The sequence below is a fragment of the Pristiophorus japonicus genome, chromosome 7, assembly GCF_044704955.1.
Source record: "Pristiophorus japonicus isolate sPriJap1 chromosome 7, sPriJap1.hap1, whole genome shotgun sequence".
Taxonomy (NCBI): Eukaryota; Metazoa; Chordata; class Chondrichthyes; family Pristiophoridae; genus Pristiophorus; species Pristiophorus japonicus.
Window position 1 is genome coordinate 2,522,225 of NC_091983.1, and position 21,627 is coordinate 2,543,851.

Sequence of the window (21,627 nt, forward strand, 5' to 3'; positions counted from 1 at the left end):
TTAAAGTGTTTGAATAGTGTTAAAAATAAACTCACCTTAATGGACAGGGTTTAAATTACATTTTTCTATGTTTTAAAAGTGTTACGCTGGTAAAACTAGGCTATACGGCTGCTTTTACCAGGCATAAAAGTTTGAAGGAGATTCGCTGAGCAAATAGCCCAATTTCTGCCCTGCAGTTGTCCTTCCTGCGGGGATGCGTAGAATCTGTCTAAAGAAATTTTGACAGATCGGAAAAGCCGGCAGAGAGCCCCGAGAACCGGCTTTTGCACGGCACCGCCGGGAACGGCGCACTTCATACCCACCCGGTGAAGCTGCAATTTTTGGCCCAATGTCTCATCCGAAAGACAGCACCTCGAACAGTGCAGTACTCCCTTAGTACTGCACTGGAGTGTCAGGCTGGATTATGTGCTCAAGTCCCTGGAGTGGGAAGTCTAGGGGAAGAAAAACAAGGAGTGCCCTGCCTGGGCCATCGATAATAAGTGGCTGAAGGAGACGGTATAAATATGGGTGAATGTGAATGAGGGCAACATATCTACCTGGGGAAAAAGTGTTTTGGTAATCACTGTAAAAAAAATAAATATATAGATTGCACTCTCGTGTCAGTTCCCGCCTTGAAGGTTCAACAATGGCTTCCCAATGCAGTCTCTAATGAAATATCTCAATCATAGATGTACATTTGAAGCTTGCAAGTGCTTTATTTAGTAGTTTTACTACATTATCCCCTCCCTTCGTAGCTTTACCTGAGTTTGAGACACAATAATTACAGCAGTGCTTGTGAATGATGAGACGACATTTGGATACACACATTTCTCAATATTCAGAGTGTTAGTACATACATAACAAGTACTGAAAAATAAAATATTCCTTCTTTAAAAAGACCTCATTCCATCGATCTACACAATCCTAACTATGAATACAAATAACTCCAATCAGTCTTAAGTCATGCTGTTCCCAATACATTTGTTGCTGCTTTTCCTGTGCCTCTGGAAATTCTTTGTAGAAACTAGATTTTTTTAAATCCTTCCCGTTTTGTTATTTGCGTCATTTTTCGTAGACTTGTCGGATTACTGGTGGAACAGGATTGCTAGGATAGGTGTTAGCCTCTGCTATTGTGGAAACACTCTCTTCGCTGAGTCAGAAGTTGTGGGTTCAAGCCCCACATCAGAGACTTGAGCACATAATCTAGGCCGGCACTGAGGGAGTGCTGCACTGTCGAAGGTGTCGCCTTTCAGATGAACCATTATACGGAGGCCCAGTCTGCCCTCAGGTGGATGCAGAAGATCCCATGACACTATTCGAAGAAGAGGAAGGGAGTTGTGTCCTGTCCAATATTTAGCCCTCAATCAACATCACCAAAAAAAGATTATCTGGTCATTATCACATTACATCCCTCTGTAATTTTAGCATATGACTTAAAATATCTCTAATGCCTTGATGGCATTGTGTTAAATTTCCCTTACCTGCAGCTTTATAGCATCTAGTCTTCTCTTCCCCCCCCCCCCCCCCAAACAGAGCAACTTGCTGTATGGGGAACAATATTTGTGGAGTTCCATCCCACCATTGTGTGGTGCAATGTACCAACATAAAACCAACATGTTGGCCCACTGAGCTGCCTCACCACGACCAGCTTTCGGTTGCATCCTCTGTCTCAGCTGTGTCATTTCCTCTTCACTTTGTGTGATATCTGAGTTCAGCACACGAGCGGAACTTGGATCGGCAAAGCCTGGATTCAAAGCAATATTTCCATCACCCCTGTACCTCTTGCCTTTCAATAACTTGCTTTCCTTTTCATCCTTAATAACCTTTGTGGTGCTGCTCATTGCTTATCATGTCCCAACAATAGCCAAGATTGATTTCTATTCTGAAGACGTGTATAAATTATTTATACAGCTTCCCCATAGTTAGATGTTGGTTATTCTCGCTATGCTTTGCTACATTTCCCCAAGAATAATAGGCACTGCAATAAACCGCCTATGATGATGATGATGATGACGACGATTACTAGATAAGAATTTCCGACAAACTATGGCAAATAATTCTTAAGCCAACACCTTCCTATTTATTAGGCCCATTATGTTGTGTCTTAACATTAAAACAAGGATAGTGAGCCCTCATTGCTCAATAGAAGAACTGACCCAGCCCATCTAACCTGTCTCCAGGTCGGGTTGAGTGACAGGTGTGAGATATTTATTCACTGCACCCGACCTCGAAAATGGGTTCAAGCTGCAGATGGCTGGGAGTGCTGAGTGTAGATTACACCTTGGGTCATTCACCAACCTGTTGTGCGAGACTGCGGAGGGATCAGCGCTACTCTCATTTCGTCACTGATTTTCTTACTACACATACTGTTGGCAGATTGTTGGCAGCAGAATCCCAACATTAGCTTTTCCATCACATCCTAGAAATGTGACACTGCTCGCTCCACAGCTCTGACAGCAGAATTTCAATCACTTCCATTCCAACTTTTTGAGTTTTGTTTGAAGGGTTATATTCTTGTTTTAGCCAGTTTTATTAAATTTTTTTTTTTTTTTTTTTACAGATCTAAAAATGATTAAGAATGTCAGACTTCCTAATTGGGAGAGGGGCAATGTGAAAAGGAGAAAGAACTCAGAAATTAATTGGATTACAATGCAGCACAATCAATAAAAGTCAGCAGTTTCACATCTCCATTTTTATTTTCTCCATGCAATTCATTTGCTATTAATAAATACGGCTGTGTTTGAGTTAACCTGATCGAATTAGATTACCAAGGGAGGGCTGCATAAAAGTGGGAGACTGTCTCAGGCTTCCTGTTTACATTTATTCTGAACGACCCACAAACCACAGTATGCGTGCTTTTTAAAGTTGAATAAGCAGGCAACGCCACTCATGAATTCAATACTGAAGGCTGATCGAAGCACAAGGATTGCACTGGAGTAACTGGGCAAAATAAAGATTTCTCATAACCTAATGGACACTGCAATGGCAGTGTAAGAGTTTCACAAGCAGAAGAAACTGTGTATAAAGTTACAACACTGGCACTCAGTGCAATTTTTCCGTTTGATGGAGTATTGGCATGAATACGAAGGGGAAGGCCAAGTGCCAGTGCAGAAACTTGAGAGAGTCAGATCTCTTCGATATCAGAGCGGACAGATTAGGTTTCTGTTCAATCGCCTGAAAGTCTTTGGTCTGGAAGAATCTATACAAGAACTGACACTCTCAGGGGCCCCCTGTAAATACCGACACACTCCCGCGACCCCCTGTAAATACCGACACTCTCCCGAGACCTCCTGTAAATACCGATAATCTCCCAGAGACAACTTGTAAATACCGATAATCTCCCAGAGACCACTTGTAAATCCCAACACACTCTTGAGACCCCCTGTAAATACCGACACACTCCCGAGACCCCCTGTAAATACCGTTACAATCCTGAGACCCCCTGTAAATACCGACACACTCCCGAGACCCCCTGTAAATACCGACACACTCCCGAGACCCCCTGTAAATACCGACACACTCCCGGGACCCCCTGTAAATACCGATAATCTCCCAGAGACCACTTGCAAATCCCGACACACTCCAGAGACTCCAGAGACTTCCTGTAAATACCTACACACTCCGGAAGTTCCCTGTAAATATCGACACACTCCCGAGACCCCGTGTAAATCCCGACACCCTCCCAGGACTCCCTGTAAATACCGATAACCTCCCGGAGACCACCTGTAAATACCGACACACTCCCGGGGCCCCCTGTAAATACCGACACACTCCCGAGACCCCCTGTAAATACCGACACACTCCCGGGACCCCCTGTAAATACCGACACACTCCCGGGACCCCCTGTAAATACCGACACACTCCCGGGACCCCCTGTAAATACCGACACACTCCCGGGACCCCCTGTAAATACCGACACACTCCCGGGACCCCCTGTAAATACCGACACACTCCCGGGACCCCCTGTAAATACCGACACACTCCCGGGACCCCCTGTAAATACCGACACACTCCCGGGACCCCCTGTAAATACCGACATACTCCCGGGACCCCCTGTAAATACCGACACACTCCCGGGACCCCCTGTAAATACCGACACACTCCCGGGACCCCCTGTAAATACCGACACACTCCCGGGACCCCCTGTAAATACCGACACACTCCCGGGACCCCCTGTAAATACCGACACACTCCCGGGACCCCCTGTAAATACCGACACACTCCCGGGACCCCCTGTAAATACCGACACACTCCCGGGACCCCCTGTAAATACCGACACACTCCCGGGACCCCCTGTAAATAAGACATACTGTAAATACTGACACACTGGTGGAGACCCTTGCAAATACTCATTTAATACTGAAACTGCTGGGGAGCCCCATATGAACACTAGAACACTCCTGGGACTCCTGTGACCTAACTTGCAAAACGACAGTATTAGCTACCCAAAACAGCGTTATTGTTGCAGAATTTGATTTGTTACTTCACTGCAACAGAAGTAACATGCTGCCAAATCAATGTACAAAAAAATACCATTGTTTCTGTGCAACAATGTCTGATTCCAAACGGCCAGAAATCTAATGAGTGAGGACCACTACCTGTGAACTCTGACCCTTGCCTCTGCCGATCTCAGTTCCATAACATGTGCATTTTAAAAGGAACCAAACCAAAGCACCAAATATACTCAAGAACAAGATGGTCTCCAAAATTTCACTCAAAACTCCCAAACAATCCAGAACCACTGTATAAGGCAAGGATCAAACAGCCTGTCTGCACCCGAGCTCAGCTTTAAACTCCCCAATCTACCCCTCAAGGCTATTTACTTTATCTCCACTACACTGTCCACTTTCAACCCAACATCTCGCCCTCCCTGCTGCTGAAACTCTCACGCATGCCTTGTCACCTCTGGGATCCAGTCCTTTAACATTCTCCTTATTGGCTTTTTCTCCTTCACCCTCCAGAAACTCCAACTAGTCCTAAACTCTGTTTCACTAAGTCTCATTGACCTCCACTGTGTGCCAATGGATTCAATTGAAAGTCTTTGTCCTTGCCTCGCTCCAAGTCCCATTCCCCCATCACTGACTCCCAGTTAAGCAACGCCTCTATTTTAAAATTCTCATCCTTGTTTTCAAAGCCCTCCATGGCCTTGCCCCTCCCCATCTCTGAAATCTCCTCCAGCCTCACAACAACCCGAGATATCTGCGCTCCTCTAATTCTGGTCTTGAACATCCCTGATTATAATCGCTCCACCATCGGTGGCCATGTCTTCAGTTGCCTGGGCCCAAAGCTCTGGAACTCACTCCCTAAACCTCCCCACATTTCTCTCCTCCTTAAAGCCTACCTCTTTGACCAAGCTTCTGCTCCAATATCTCCTTGTGTGGCTTGGTGTCAAATTTTGTTTCGTAACGCTCCTGTGAAGCGCCTTGGGACTATTTACTTTGTTAACGGCGCTATATAAATACAAGTTGATGTTGTGGTCAGTAAATCCCCCATGACTTCTCACCCTATCTCGGAAATCAGAGGCCTCTGAGGATGCCCTCTGTGCAGCTCCCCCTCCTCTCGCCCCACCATTACTGGCTTTAGCGGCCTCAGTCCCTAATCTTTGGAACTCTTTTCCTAAATCTATCCACCGCTGCACCTTTCAAGAACCACTCCCCGCTCATGTACGATTCTATATTGCAAGGGCTATGAGGAAAGTGTAGGGGACTAAATGAACAGCTCTTTCAAAGAGATGTCACAGGCACGATGGGCCAAATGGTCTCCATCTATGTCGTAAGATTCTATGGTGGGCCACCTTGACCTGCGAGAGGACACCACTGCAGGTCAGGAGTATAAGAGCTGGAGAAAACCACTGCAGCTTCCAGCGCGAGCCGACACAAATGTGCGACGGCTTTGGGGTGGGCGACTGCGTGACGTCATCAGGACCCAGGTCGCCATTTGGCACGTGGGCGGAGGTGCGGCGAGGGATCGTGGGCGGAGGTGCGGCGAGGGATCGTGGCGGAGGTGCGGCGAGGGATCGTGGCGGAGGTGCGGCAAATGAGGGTACGGGGCCCAGAAGAGCCGAGGGCCCAGGGGCAGAACGGGCCAGTCCGCACTGCGATGTGTGTGTGCACTCGGTCTGTGCAGCAGAGCAGGTCTCCAGTTGTCTTGGTTAACCCTTGCCACTGGATAAAGGCCTAGCTCTGTCAAGCCCGTGTGGCGGCTGGTGTGCAATGGTCACCACACGTTAAAAAAATCCACGCACAGGCATCTTCCACCCCCTCAACTGGAGTTCATGGTCCTTCATTGACACGTCTGTGAACTCGTGGAAGCAAGTCATCCTCGAAGGACCGCCTATGGATGATGAATGAAGATTCTATGATTCTATGAAATTGATCTCTTCAAGGGAGCCTTTGGTCATGCCTGAATCTCCCCTTCCTGGCGAAGTCTACTTTTATACCACCGATTTGTGAAGCACCTTGGGAAGTTCTTCTGTACCTTCCAGGCGCTATGTAAATATAAGATCGTGCTGTTGAGAGTCAACATTTCAAAGCTTCTATCTACCAAATTTCTCATCAGGTGTGTGGTGGCTACATAAACAATTTTTCTTTGGTCTGTTGCATCAGCTGATGTTCTGCTCCAGCACTGAGATAGTTAACTGACAGCTCTCCCTCCCAACTACCACCCGGGCTCCTGCTATTGCTTTTAAATCCATGTCCTCTCCCTGTATCTCCCCTGTTGGGCTGTCTGATATTAAATCGGCAGTGAGGGCCTGGATTCTGCCTAGTAAACCGCCATTTCAATATCGCAGTGCTGGAGGAAAGGAGCAGACAGTAACTGATGGGTGCTGTACTCCAGCAATTTGTTGTTAATCCACAAAAATGAGCAAAAGATGATAAGTAGCTTCAACAAAAGGTGACATAGCCCCCAAAAAGCTGACCCCCACCTCACTGCTGTCTGTGGGATCTTTTTGTGCACAAACTGTCTGTTTCCTTATATCCCAACAGTGACTGCACTTATTGGCTGCGAAGCGTTTTGGGACGTCCTGAGGGGCTATATAAATGCAAGTTCGTTATTTTTTTGTTTCAACACTGTTCCTGCTGCAAACAGCAGTAATTCTGACTGCTGTGTGTTGTAGGATAGAAATCTGTTCGCGTGAGAATACCTGCCTCCAGTACACAGCGGCCGAGATCATTGCCTGTACTGGTTCTGAAGGAGAGATGTGTCCTCTGTCTAGTCCACCACCAGCTGGATCCAGGTAAGGGTTGGGGAGGTGAGAGAGAGAGGAGTGAGTGACAGCACTGAGGACAGAGGCCTGGTTCACAGAGAATCTCTTCAACCCGAACCCCCAAAATGCCAGTTGGCATGTATGGTACTGGTATATTTAAATGTCACTCCCCCCCCCTGCCCCCTACCAACAGTGACACACATTGCTGGTCTTAGACAGAAATGTACACATCATTCGAGTGAGATAAATAGTTACACTTGCAGGCTCCTTAACAAGCACATCCATAAGTGATGTAAAGCATCTGAGAACACTTTCATATCTTCAATACAATACGAAGAGCTAAATAAATCAGTGCAATTGCTGTCAAGCTGCTATCTAAGCTCCCCTCTAAAGCTGCTCTGCAGTTAGACAATTCACAGCTGTCTCTCCTTCAGACAGCATCATTTCGGTTGGTAGCCTAGTCAGCGTGCTGCATTAAATCCGCCCCCAAAGCAATGTTCACCCTCCGGGGCTGCGTACAATTAGCGAGTGAGCTTCCCCCCCCACAGCCCCCTTATGTTGACTGCGGCATTTCAGGGGTGACATTTCAGCAGTGTAATGGGAATGAAGAAGAGTATTACCTCACACCATCCGGCAGCTTTCTGTCAAAGGATGTGCTGCGAGGGATAGCCGTGCGGACCTGCTGCAGCATTTGCTGGGATTGAAGCCTGTCGGCGGCTCCTTGTATCGGGGAGCAACGGGAGAGAGGCTGGCCCACTGGTGTGGCCACTCGGTGCCACGTTGTGTTCCTTCGGAAGGGGGTTTTGAACTCGCAAGGCGTGCCTTCATTGTCCACTTTGTATTCGACCATTGGTATCCTGTACAGCTCTGAGCAGCCTCTGCCCAAAAAGAATATTTGGTTCATTAAACGGAGAGTACAATAAACCTTAAGTACAGAACCCGAAATCCCCCCATTAGACACACACAAAAAAAAACGAAGAGGCAAATAATTAAATACAAAATACGGTTGACAGTGCTGTATATAGGGGTGACCTTGGTTTTCATGATTAAAGCAGCCTTTCCCTCCACTCCTACCAGATGTAGCTGACTGATCTGACTGTACTGCAGGAACCAGTGCTGCTAGCAGATTTAATCTGTTAAATAATGCATAATAAACCCAAGGCATCCAGTGCAGCAGATACGACATTACTCCTCACTGAATTCCTGCCAAGACTATAGTTGACAATATCTCTATATGCTGGAAGCAAGATTTGAATGTGCCAGGTTATTTACTTTTCTACAATAGATCTGAACACTTATTGTGGAATCTACGAATGAGGTCAGGCCTCATTTATAACTTACACTCAGTAAGACAGGCACATGGCGGCTGGGAGGGAGGGGCTAGGGCCACCATATGTGACACACGTATGGCAGTAATTAAAGCTTCAGTATGCCACAGCTGCTTCAGAATTACATTCTCAGCACATGTAAGGCAGAGCCAGAGATCTCTTCCATCTGAAAAATAGCATCCCCTCACACCACGTGTGTGGGAGTGAGTTCAACGTCTTCGTGGAGCACAGCTCGGTTTCAGCAGCAAAGTTTGTGCACTCACACCAACAGACCTCCATTCATCGCTCCTGGGATCAGCAAACCACAGTCGAACCCGCAGAAGTAGGGCAGTGGGGGAAATCAGTGGGGAGAATTGAAGCTTCAAAACAGGTCTTCTCATGAAATTTAAGTATTCGAACGAGTGCTGCACACAAACACAGTCTGGAAGGCAATTTGGAAGTGGCAGCTGTGCAGAAAGAATATGAACCCAACTGTTAGTGAGGAGTTGCCAGCCTGTTTTGTAAATACTAGGTTTCTATGAAAACTCTTGTCCATGGTGCAAAACTGCACCGCAGGATAATTGAACACAGATCTTATATACAACAAACCGCAGCTCCTCTGCTCCAAAACAGAAACAAACACCCTCAATGTTTGACTTCAGAGAATGACACAGCACAGAAAGAGGCCACTCTGCCCATCATCCCTGTGCTGGCTCTTTGAAAGACCTGTCCAATTAGTCCCACTCCCCCGCTCTTTTCCCACAGCTCTGAAAATTGTTCCCTTCCTTCAACCACCTATAGAAACATAGACATAGAAACATAGAAAATAGGTGCAGGAGTAGGCCATTTGGCCCTTTGAGCCTGCACCACCATTCGATATCATGGCTGATCATGCAACTTCAGTACCCCATTCCCGCTTTCTCTCCATACCCCTTGATCCCTTTAGCCGTAAGGGCCACATCTAACTTGAATATATCTAACGAACTGGCCTCAACAACTTTCTGTGGTAGAGAATTCCACAGGTTCACAACCACCTATCTAACCTAACCTTTAATGTTGGCATGTTCTCTGCTTCAATCATCAACTCCAGTACAGCCTGTAGTACATTCCATACAGGCTCACAGCCCTGTGCAATCAGTTCCTCCTGCTCACTGCCCTAAATCTCTTCCACATGCCAGAACTGAGATTTGAATGTGTCTGGTTATTTATCTATGCCCCCCCCCCCCCCAAATCACGGGTAAAAGTCTGTTTCTGCCTATTCTCTCCCAGCCCTTCATAACGTTAAACACCTCTATCAAATCACCCCATAATCGCCTCTGTTCTAATGAAAACAGCCTAAATTTTTGAAATCTTTCTTTGTAATTATATTTTCTCATACCAGACAGCACTCTTGCATACCCTTGCTAAAGCCTCAGTAACTACACAAGTTCCGTGGGGCTTGAACTGCTGTGCTGCCATAACTTCACTGAGGGGGGAGAAGTCTCAAGGAATTTACTCAGAGCCCTCCGTCTCTTGGGAATGTCTAGCCTCTTAGTGCCCTCTCCCATTTGCATGGCCAAGACTGGGAGGACGTCTTGGGATGATTTACAAGCATCAAGCAGTTCTCATCATCACTCTGGGACAGATGCAGCAAGTTGGGATAGAAATTTGGTGCAACATGTTTCCAATCCAAGATATGTTAAGACAAGAGTTCATTATCACTGCTCCTTTTAAAAAAAAAAATTAAAAAGAATTAGCATTAATACCAAATCTCCTCTTGGTTTTTTTTCCCCCACTCACCTTTTCTTTTGTTGTTTAAACAGTGAGGACTGATGCCACCGGGGAGGAAACTACATCGAGCTAATGCAACCCAGCGATAGGACTGAAAACCCTCTGGTACTCAGAACACCCTGGGTCAATAACGGTGTTAAACTCACTGTTGGAGCTAGTCAATCCTCTGAACCAATACCCTGATTATCACATGACTCATTCTGAAATCCTCAGCACAATTAGACACAGGAAAAAGCAGTGAATCATGGTTCTTTTTAAATGGCTTGTATTTTCAAAGTAGCTCCTAATGGGAAGACTCCCTCTAACCAAACCTACATAGAAACATAGAAACATAGAAAATAGGTGCAGGAGTAGGCCATTCGACCCTTCTAGCCTGCACCGCCATTCAATGGCTGAACATTCAACTTCAGTACCCCATTCCTGCTTTCTCGCCATACCCCTTGATCCCCCTAGCAGTAAGGACCTCATCTAACTCCTTTTTGAATATATTTAGTGAATTGGCCTCAACAACTTTCTGTGGTAGAGAATTCCACAGGTTCACCACTCTCTGGGTGAAGAAGTTCCTCCGCATCTCGGTCCTAAATGGCTTACCCCTTATCCTTAGACTGTGACCCCTGGTTCTGGACTTCCCCAACATTGGGAACATTCTTCCTGCATCCAACCTGTCTAACCCCGTCAGAATTTTATATGTTTCTATGAGGTCCCCTCTCATTCTTCTGAACTCCAGTGAATACAAGCCCAGTTGATCCAGTCTTTCTTGATAGGTCAGTCCCGCCATCCCGGGAATCAGTCTGGTGAACCTTCGCTGCACTCCCTCAATAGCAAGAATGTCCTTCCTCAGGTTAGGAGACCAAAACTGTACACAATACTCCAGGTGTGGCCTCACCAATGCCCTGTACAACTGTAGCAACATCTCCCTGCCCCTGTACTCAAATCCCCTTGCTATGAAGGCCAACATGCCATTTGCTTTCTTAACCGCCTGCTGCACCTGCATGCCAACCTTCAATGACTGATGTACCATGACACCCAGGTCTCTTTGCACCTCCCCTTTTCCTAATCTGTCACCATTCAGATAATAGTCTGTCTCTCTGTTTTTACCACCAAAGTGGATAACCTCACATTTATCCACATTATACTTCATCTGCCATGCATTTGCCCACTCACCTAACGTATCCAAGTCGCTCTGCAGCCTCACAGCATCCTCCTCGCAGCTCACACTGCCACCCAACTTAGTGTCATCCGCAAATTTGGAGATACTACATTTAATCCCCTCATCTAAATCATTAATGTACAGTGTAAACAGCTGGGGCCCCAGCACAGAACCTTGTGGTACCCCACTAGTCACTGCCTGCCATTCTGAAAAGTACCCATTTACTCCTACTCTTTGCTTCCTGTCTGACAACCAGTTCTCAATCCATGTCAGTACACTACCCCCAATCCCATGTGCTCTAACTTTGCACATTTATAGATTGATGGCATCCACATCAAAATATGAGATGGGGGGGGTAGAGAATGGGTGGAGGGGAGAGGAGGTTACAGAGTGGGGGGGCGAGAATAGACGGGTACAGAGTGGGAGTGGGGAGAGGAGGGTAGAGTGTGTGGGGGGAGAGAGAGGAGGGTAGAGAGCGGGGGGGGGGGAGAGAGAGGAGGGTAGAGAGCAGGGGGGGGGGAAAGAGAAGAGGAGAGTAGAGAGTGGGTGGGGGGGGGGAAGAGGAGGGTAGAGAGCGGCGGGGGGGGGAAGAGGAGGGTAGAGAGCGGCGGGGGGGAGGAGGGTAGAGAGCGGCGGGGGGAGAGAGAGGAGGGTAGAGAGCGGGGGGGGGGGAAGAGAAGAGGAGAGTAGAGAGTGGGTGGGGGGGGGGGGAAGAGGAGGGTAGAGCGCGGGGTGGGGGGGGGGGGGAAAGAGGAGGGTAGAGCGCGGGGGGGGGGGGGAAGGAGGGTAGAGAGCGGCGGGGGGGGGGGAGGGTAGAGAGCGGCGGGGGGGGGGGGAGGGTAGAGAGCGGCGAGGGGGTTGGGGGAGGAGGAGGGTAGAGAGCGGGGGGGTTGGGGGAGGGTAGAGAGCGGGGGGTTGGAGGAGGGTAGAGAGCGGGGGGGGTTGGAGGAGGGTAGAGAGCGGGGGGGGTTGGGGGAGGGTAGAGAGCGGGGGGGGTTGGAGGAGGGTAGAGAGCGGGGGGGGTTGGAGGAGGGTAGAGAGCGGGGGGGGTTGGAGGAGGGTAGAGAGCGGGGGGGGGGAGGGAGGAGGGTAGAGAGCCGGGGGGGGGGGAGGAGGGTAGAGAGCGGGGGGGGGAGAGGAGGGTAGAGAGCGGGGGGGGGGAGGGGAGGGTAGAGAGTGGGGGGGGGGAAGGGGGGGAGGGAGGGTAGAGAGTGGGGGGGGGGGAGAGGAGGGTAGAGAGCGGGGGGGAGAGAGGAGGGTAGAGAGTGGGGGGGGAGGAGGGTAGAGAGTGGGGGGGGGGGAGGAGGGTAGAGAGTGGGGGGGGAGGAGGGTAGAGACTGGGGGGGGGAGAGGAGGGTAGAGAGTGGGGGGGGGGGAGGAGGGTAGAGAGTGGGGGTGGGGGGGGGGAGGGTAGAGAGTGGGGGGGGGGAGGGTAGAGAGTGGGGGGGGGGAGGAGGGTAGAGAGTGGGGGGGGAGAGGAGGGTAGAGAGCGGGGGGGGGAGAGGAGGGTAGAGAGTGGGGGGGGAGAGGAGGGTAGAGGGTGGGGGGGGAGAGGAGGGTAGAGGGTGGGGGGGGAGAGGAGGGTAGAGGGTGGGGGGGGAGAGGAGGGTAGAGAGTGGGGGGGGAGAGGAGGGTAGAGAGTGGGGGGGGAGAGGAGGGTAGAGAGTGGGGGGGAGAGGAGGGTAGAGGGTGGGGAAGAGAGGAGGGTAGAGAGTGGAGGTGGGGAAGAGAGGAGGGTAGAGAGTGGGGGTGGGGAAGAGAGGAGGGTAGAGAGTGGGGGTGGGGAAGAGAGGAGGGTAGAGAGTGGGGGGGGGGAGGAGGGTAGAGAGTGGGGGGGGGAGGAGGGTAGAGAGTGGGGGGGGGAGGAGGGTAGAGAGTGGGGGGGGGAGGAGGGTAGAGAGTGGGGGGGGGAGGAGGGTAGAGAGTGGGGGGGGGGAGGAGGGTAGAGAGTGGGGGGGGGAGGAGGGTAGAGAGTGGGGGGGGGAGGAGGGTAGAGAGTGGGGGGGGGAGGAGGGTAGAGAGTGGGGGGGGGAGGAGGGTAGAGAGTGGGGGGGGGAGGAGGGTAGAGAGTGGGGGGGGGAGGAGGGTAGAGAGTGGGGGGGGGGAGGAGGGTAGAGAGTGGGGGGGGGGAGGAGGGTAGAGAGTGGGGGGGGGGAGGAGGGTAGAGAGTGGGGGGGAGAGGAGGGTAGAGAGTGGGGGGGGGGAGGAGGGTAGAGAGTGGGGGGGGAGGAGGGTAGAGAGTGGGGGGGGGGGAGGAGGGTAGAGAGTGGGGGGGGGGAGGAGGAGGGTAGAGAGTGGGGGGGGGAGGGTAGAGAGTGGGGGGGGGAGGAGGGTAGAGAGTGGGGGGGGGGGAGGAGGGTAGAGAGTGGGGGGGGGGGGAGGAGGGTAGAGAGTGGGGGGGGGGAGGAGGGTAGAGAGTGGGGGGGGGGGGAGGAGGGTAGAGAGTGGGGGGGGGGAGGAGGGTAGAGAGTGGGGGGGGGGAGGAGGGTAGAGAGTGGGGGGGGGAGGAGGGTAGAGAGTGGGGGGGGGAGGAGGGTAGAGAGTGGGGGGGGGAGGAGGGTAGAGAGTGGGGGGGGGAGGAGGGTAGAGAGTGGGGGGGGGGAGGAGGGTAGAGAGTGGGGGGGGGAGGAGGGTAGAGAGTGGGGGGGGGGGAGGGTAGTAGAGAGTGGGGGGGGGGGAGGAGGGTAGAGAGTGGGGGGGGGGGAGGAGGGTAGAGAGTGGGGGGGGGGGAGGAGGGTAGAGAGTGGGGGGGAGGAGGAGGGTAGAGAGTGGGGGGAGGAGGAGGGTAGAGAGTGGGGGGGAGGAGGAGGGTAGAGAGTGGGGGGGGGGGGGAGGAGGGTAGAGAGTGGGGGGGGGGGGGAGGAGGGTAGAGAGTGGGGGGGGGGAGGAGGGTAGAGAGTGGGGGGGGGGAGGAGGGTAGAGAGTGGGGGGGGGGGAGGAGGGTAGAGAGTGGGGGGGGGGAGGAGGGTAGAGAGTGGGGGGGGGGAGGAGGGTAGAGAGTGGGGGGGGGAGGAGGGTAGAGAGTGGGGGGGGGGAGGAGGGTAGAGAGTGGGGGGGGGAGGAGGGTAGAGAGTGGGGGGGGGAGGAGGGTAGAGAGTGGGGGGGGGGAGGAGGGTAGAGAGTGGGGGGGGGGAGGAGGGTAGAGAGTGGGGGGGGAGGAGGGTAGAGAGTGGGGGGGGGGGGTAGAGAGTGGGGGTGGGGAAGAGAGGAGGGTAGAGAGTGGGGGTGGGGAAGAGAGGAGGGTAGGAGTGGGGTTGGGGAAGAGAGGAGGGTAGAGAGTGGGGGTGGGGAAGAGAGGAGGGTAGGAGTGGGGTTGGGGAAGAGAGGAGGGTAGAGAGTGGGGGGGAGGGAGAGGAGGGTAGAGAGTGGGGGGGAGGGAGAGGAGGGTAGAGAGTGGGGAGGAGGGTAGAGAGTGGGGAGGGGAGGAGAGGAGGGTAGAGAGTGGGGAGGGGGGGAGAAAAGGGTAGAGAGTGGGGAGAGGGGGAGAGGAGGGTAGAGTGTGTGGGGAGCGGGGGGGTGGGAGAGAGAAGGTTAGAGAGTGGGGGCGGGGGGGGGAAAGAGGCGGGTAGAGAGAGTGGGGGGGAGGGAAGAGAGAGAGAGAGAGAGAGGAGGGTAGAGTGTGGGGGGAGGGTAGAGAGGAGGGTAGAGAGAGATGGAGAGAGAAATGTAAAGATAAGAATTTGGGGCTGCTTTCATTAGCGAAAGACAGTGAGAGAAGGAGAACTTTCTCAGAGAGGGGAGTGTTAGGTACAGTTCAGCACTCAACTCTGGACAACTATGACCCGGGGTCTGGGGCCTGGGTGGAACAGTGGGACCCGATACTCTTACAAATAAATTTAAATTACTGACCCATGACCCGGAAGAATGAATGGATAACATTGGGAAGCCGAGCTGACAGGTCTTGAGACATCTACAACCAAAGTAAATGACATGGGTGGTCCCTAAAGAGTGATGAATATTATCTCATTTCTTTCAAACAGCAATTTCCAGCAAATAGATAGTTGTCCCTCCAAGAATATAGTTCTAGTTTAAGGGGAGCTCGTTTTCATTAATATTTCATGACAGTAACTCAATTAATTTAGGAGCTAAATTAATAATTTATTTTACCCTAATAATTACTGTGAAACACAGATGCCCATACAAGAGAAGAATTTCATTTTTAAAACTTCTTCCATTCCAAAACAACTACTCCAATTCCTGAACAATCCTATAGATCACTTCACTAAGAGCCAGTGTGTCACAACTGATCAGATACACAAAATATAGCAGAAAAACCCCTTGTACTTGAATACATTTTTCATAGATTCAGGCAATGAAAGAGGTTGATTTTCCCCGCACTTATATACTTGTTTCAATCCCCAAGAACACAAGATCTTGGACGAAAAAGAGGAAAAGGTTTGAATCCATCTGTTTACTCGGATCGAATCCATTTGCCGCAGTGATGGCTTTAAAGGGTTATTGCCTTCAGTAGAATGATTTTTGTCGCAGAGCTTATTGCGGAACATTTGTATCACAATGATGTATTTCAATGCCATGGGTACATCACCACATTCAAACATTTCTTTAAATAAACTTTGTCAACACACTTTTGCAGACCTCCTTTAATAGAAGTCCCGTCTCAGTCCATCACTGGAGCACACTTGGGAAAACCATGGAAACCTAGCATGTTGTACGTTAGTATACTTTCATTCATTCAACAACAAAAATGAATTATTCATGAAACCCTATTGCATGAAGGCCTATAAAAATTCTCCTGGGTGGACACTTTTCGATGCCAAGACAATCAGCAGTGACAAGCACATTGACTATATTTTATAGCAATCGGCAACATAGCAAGTGGACATTTACTTTGTAACTTATTTACTGTGTAGATGAAATCATATAAATGAATTGCTGTCAGGAAATAAATACTAGACGATTTGTGAGAGAGATTTGGAGCTTAGTATTAGCTTGGTTCAGTGCTTGAGTGAAGGTCGTGGGTTCAAGTCCTGCTCCAGGACTAGAACACTAATCCAGGCCTGCTCTCCAGTAGAGGGAGTGCTGCACTGTCGGAGGTGCTGTCTTTCAGATGAGGCGTTAAACCGAGGCCCCGTTTGCCCGCTCAGATGGACATGAAAGATCCCTTGACACTATTTCAAGAGGAGCAGGGGAGTTTGCTCCGGTGTCCTGGCCAATAATTCTCTTGGATGCCACATTTACCTATAGAACTACAGTGATTACCTCAAGAAGTAACTTATTGGCTGTGAAGCCAAGCACAAGCGGCACTGTCGAGTGGAATGCTGCGTGCAAAGACTTTGCGTGGCTCGCGCATAGTGGCAATTTCCCAACATTTTTCAAACTCTCCCCAAATAATATATAATCGAGGAAAAGAGGGAAAGCTTTGTTTTTAATATCCACTTCCCAACAATATTCTGGAGACACATCTGTGCACTGCAATCACCTCCAACATTAAAGGTAGGGTGGAAACCCAAGGGTGGGGAGAGCCTTGGAAACAGACCGAGGCCGCTTGTTGACAGAGGAGGAATGGAGACAGACCCTCAACATCACCACCTGGTGCAAAATGCACAGTGGCCAATTCAAGATGACGTGTACTCGTCCCACACAAGTTCCACAGATCGCATTTCTCCACACCAGGTGGCTGCTGAAGACACGATAGCCAGAGGTACCCCCTAGCAACAGAGACCAGGCGAGGCCGTCCATTCATTCCTCCCCTTTCCGCCCATTTCCCCACCCAGGCTGTTTCACCATTCAATTAGATTGTGGCTGATCTAGCCTTGGGTATACAGGTTATAATTTCAAAGATTGCACATGATACGAAACTGGGAAATGTAGTGAACAGGGAGCAGGATACTAGCAGACTTCAGGAGGTTAGACAGACTGGTGAAATAGGCAGATGAAATGTAATGCAGAGGAGTGTGGTGATTAATTTTTGTAGGAAGAATGAGGTGAAGAAATATAAACTAAATGGTACAATATTAAAGGGGGTTTAGGATCAGAGAGACCTGGGGGTGTCTGTACACAAGTCTTGGAAGGTGGCAGCACAAGTTGAGAAGGCTGTTAAAAAGACATATGGGAATCCTTGGCTTTATAAACACAGACATAGAGTACAAAAGCAAGGAATATAAGAAATAGGAGCAGGATTAGGCCATATGGCCCCTCGAGCCTGCTCCGCCATTCAATAAGATCATAGCTGATCTGATCATGGACTCAGCTCCACTTCCCCAACCGCTCCCCATAACCCCTTATTCCCTTATCGTTTAAGAAACTGTCTATTTCTGTCTTAAATTTATTCAATGTCCCAGCTTCCACAGCTCTCTGAGGCAGCAAATTCCAGATTTACAACCCTCAGAAGAAATTTCTCTTCATCTCAGTTTTAAATGGGCGGCCCCTTATTCTAAGATCATGCCCTCTAGTTCTAGTCTCCCCCATCAGTGGAAACATCCTCTCTGCATCCACCTTGTCAAGCCCCCTCATAATCTTATACGTTTTGATAAGATCACCTCTCATTCTTCTGAATGAGTAGAAACCCAACCTATTCAACCTTTCCTCATAAGTCAACCCCCTCATCCCCGGAATCAACCTAGTAAACCTTCTCTGAACTGCCTCCAAAGCATGTGTATCCTTTCGTAAATATGGAAACCAAAACTGTATGCAGTATTCCAGATGTGGCCTCACCAATACCCTGTAAGACTTCCCTGCTTTTATACACCATTCCCTTTGCAATAAAGGCCAAGATTCCATTGGCCATCCTGATCACTAGCTGTACCTGCATACTATCCTTTTGTGTTTCATGGACAAGTACCCCCATGCTAAATATTAGCCCCCCCCATGCTAAATATTAGCCCCATGAGAAGTTATGTTACACAAGGCCTTCGAGAGGGTGCAGAGGAGATTTGCTAGAATGGCAGTTATTTGGAGAGATTGGAGAAGCTGGGGTTGGTCTCTTTAGAGCGGAGAAGGTTCAGGTGAGATTTAATAGAGGTGTTCAAAATCAGGAATGATTTTGATAGAGTAAGAACGTGTTTCCAGTGGCAGAAAGGTCAGTAACCAGAGGACACAGATTTCAAGTGATTGGCAAAAGTAGTAGAGGGGACGTGAGGAAAGGAATATTTACACAGCAAGTTATGATGACCTGGCCTCCTTGTGTGCTGTATGATTCTATGAGAAGTGAGTAAGAGGGGAAAATGGGAGCAATGGGTGGAGGAAGGGGGGGTCCATCATTCAAGAAAAGCACAGTACAAAAAGGCAGTGATATTTTGTGCGGAGAGAGAGAAAAGGAATATTAAAATCTGAACAACTGTTTTAATGAAGTGTCCTTTAAACTTGAAAGGAAAATACTACACTGAGAATTTCTTGACTCAACAGAAGGAAAAGCTGCAGCAGCATTTCCAGTGGCTCTTTTTGGAAAATTTAACCAATTTATTTTCAGATTACTCTCATTAAACTAATGTATTCCTGGAAAATAAACCTTTGGGAAAAAAAAAATGGTATCGTATCAAAGCCAGAATTTCAAATTAATATATAGCATGATTACATTTCAATTCTGGATTGACTGAAATGCACCGAATGAATGGGAACATACTGTGATTGGTGCATTAGGAGCGAGGTCAGGTGACCTTTCTCCAACTGCTTATGAGAATTGGTTTTATTTGTGGCTATGCTGACACTTTCAAAACCCCAAACCAAGCTGTCACAAGAAGCTTGGAACATGTCTGAGGGAAAGAGCAGAGTGATTACATTCAATACACTCCTTGTACTCGCACTGAATAATCCTGCACTTACATCTTAAAGTCAATTTGAGAAAGGATTTTTCACAGTTCATAATTACTGTGAAGCAACAGGAAGAGTAAGAAAAACAGGAACATTAGGTGCATCCTGCAATACAAAACATTCCCTTTCATGTGCTCTTACTCAAACTGGAAACGTGATTTTCTGCAGTTAGGTACCGCGCACAGATAAACTCTCAGGGCCTCGCACTGTCGCTGGGGGTGTGGTGGAGCAGGACTTTCGGCTGCCCAACCTCGATCCTGTCCCAAATCCCAAGGATGTGGTCATTTACATCAAGGATCTGGTATCCCGCTCTGTTTGGGGGGTGGGGGGGAACTGGGAATTTCAGAGTGGCACCATTGGGTGGGGTGATTGGGATCAAGATCTCAGGATTTGCTGCTGCCTCTTTCCTGATGGTGAATCAATCTCTCGATCATCAATCACAATTAGGAGACCAGCACTAAGCCACCAACTCCATACTGACACAAGAACCAGTCAGCCCTTCAAGCCCACTACCCCATTCAATCAGATCATGGCTGATTTGTATCCTGGCTCTGTCTACCCTCTTTCCATAACCCTCAATACACTTACTTAACAAAAGTCTTTCAATCTCGGTCTTAAAAGTTCCAATTGACCCCCAGCCTCAACAACCATTTGGGGGAAAAGAGTTCCCGTGGCCTACTACCTTTTGTGTAGCCTAGCTCTAATTTTAAGGTGCATGTCCCTTTCGTTCTTGATTCCCCCATCAGAGCAGAGAGTTTCTCTTCATCAACCGCATTGAAACTCTGAGTTTATCTGTAAAACAAAACATTAAACCGTGCCACCCGAACTGGGTGACACACCAGACATTTACAAGGCCCTTTTTTCCTTTTTTTTTGTGTTTTTCTTTTTTTTTTGTTGAATCCTTTTAACATTTTAAACACCTGCATCAGATCACCCCTCAATCTTCTAAATTCAAGAGAATATAAGCCAGGTTTCTGCTAACTGTTCTCAGAATTGAACCCACTAAGCGACATCATTCTGAACCAAGGGAAGTAGGGCCAGACCGCCATCATCCTGCCAGTCTTGCCACTTTCAGCGACATCAGGATGGAATGGGGTGGGCAGAAGAGGAATAATTGGCCAATTCTACTCCAACCTCCCAGGTCCAAGAATTTCAAAGAAAGAAAAGGCTTGGATTTCTATAGCACCTTTCACGACTACTGGACATCCCAAAGCGCTTTACAGCCAATGAAGTACTTTTTGGAGTGTAGTCACTGTTGTAATGTGGGAAACGTGGCAGCCAACTTGCGCACAGCAAGCTCCTACAAACAGCAACGTGATAATGACCAGATAATCTGTTCTTGTCATGTTAATTGAGGGCTAAATATTGGCCAGGACACCAGGGACAACTCACTTGCTATTCTTCAAAATAATGTCATGGGATTGTTTACTTCCACCTGAGAGCAGACGAGGCGTTGGGTTTAATGTCTCATCCGAAAGACGGCACCTCCGGGAGCACAGCACTCCTTCAGCACTGCACTGGGAGTGTCAGCCTGGATTTGTGTGCTCAACTCCCTGAAGTGGGACTTGAACCCACAACCTTCTGACTCAGAGGCAAGTGTGCTACCCACTGAGCCACGGCTGACACTGCAGGGCCTACGTTTCTGAAAGAAATTTTCCATTTTTAAATAGAATTTTTCCCCTCTCTGGTGTGTTTTTTTATTTTAAGAATCTATTTTAATACACAATCCCATCATAATGGACTGACTAGGTCACAGTGCTTTCAGCGGAGCATTTTAGGATGTTGCCAGTAAAACATCTGTCTGGTCCTTTTAGCTCTGATAATGTCGACAATGAGGTGTGGACAGGATTCAAGCTTTTATTTTAGAATATTTCAGATGATGATTCATGTTCGGCATGATTGAAACAAGAGTCCTAAAATGTTTGATCATGTATGACTGAAGGAGAACATGAACTGTGTCACATGGTTAAAATTTACTGAACTGGAAAACACAGCATATGAAATATTTTAAACAAGGTATTACCTGATCAGCTCAGAATCCCTGCATTCCTGTTGAAATGGCTCTAGACAATAGTGTTTAATTTATAAAATAGTTTTGTTTCAGGATAAAGCAGCAAACTGGCTGTGTTTCTCCCTTATCCTGTGCAATTTCTTTGATCTAAACCAGAGACATAGTACTTGGCACACATCGACCAAGCAGCTGTTTTGCCTTAAGGATATAAAATGAGTTCAGACCTTCAATGTGAAGCCTTACACGGATGCTTCGAGACCTAATTTATTAAAAGGCTATAATGCTTCCATTGCTGAATAGAAAATACATCAATTGTGATTATGGTTCGAGGAGATCGAAGAGCAAATGCTTACACCTGCTTGTGAACAGTGCGACTGAAAGCTCCTTGTTCATTCTCCCGCCTGCCCACAGTCAGTGAAGGGCAGGGCAGGGC

The 21,627-nt window shown here is 48.8% G+C and overlaps 1 protein-coding gene across 4 annotated transcripts in view; it reads right to left on the minus strand.

Moving 5' to 3' along the window:
* sipa1l2 (signal induced proliferation associated 1 like 2) overlaps nt 1-21,627 on the minus strand; it is a 541,912-nt gene that overhangs the window by 115,065 nt on the left and 405,220 nt on the right. For all 4 annotated transcript variants that reach the window (XM_070884682.1, XM_070884684.1, XM_070884683.1 and 1 more), the window contains exon 10: nt 7,807-8,064. In XM_070884682.1, the coding sequence (XP_070740783.1) occupies nt 7,807-8,064 (258 nt within the window). The remainder of the gene's footprint in view (nt 1-7,806; nt 8,065-21,627) is intronic.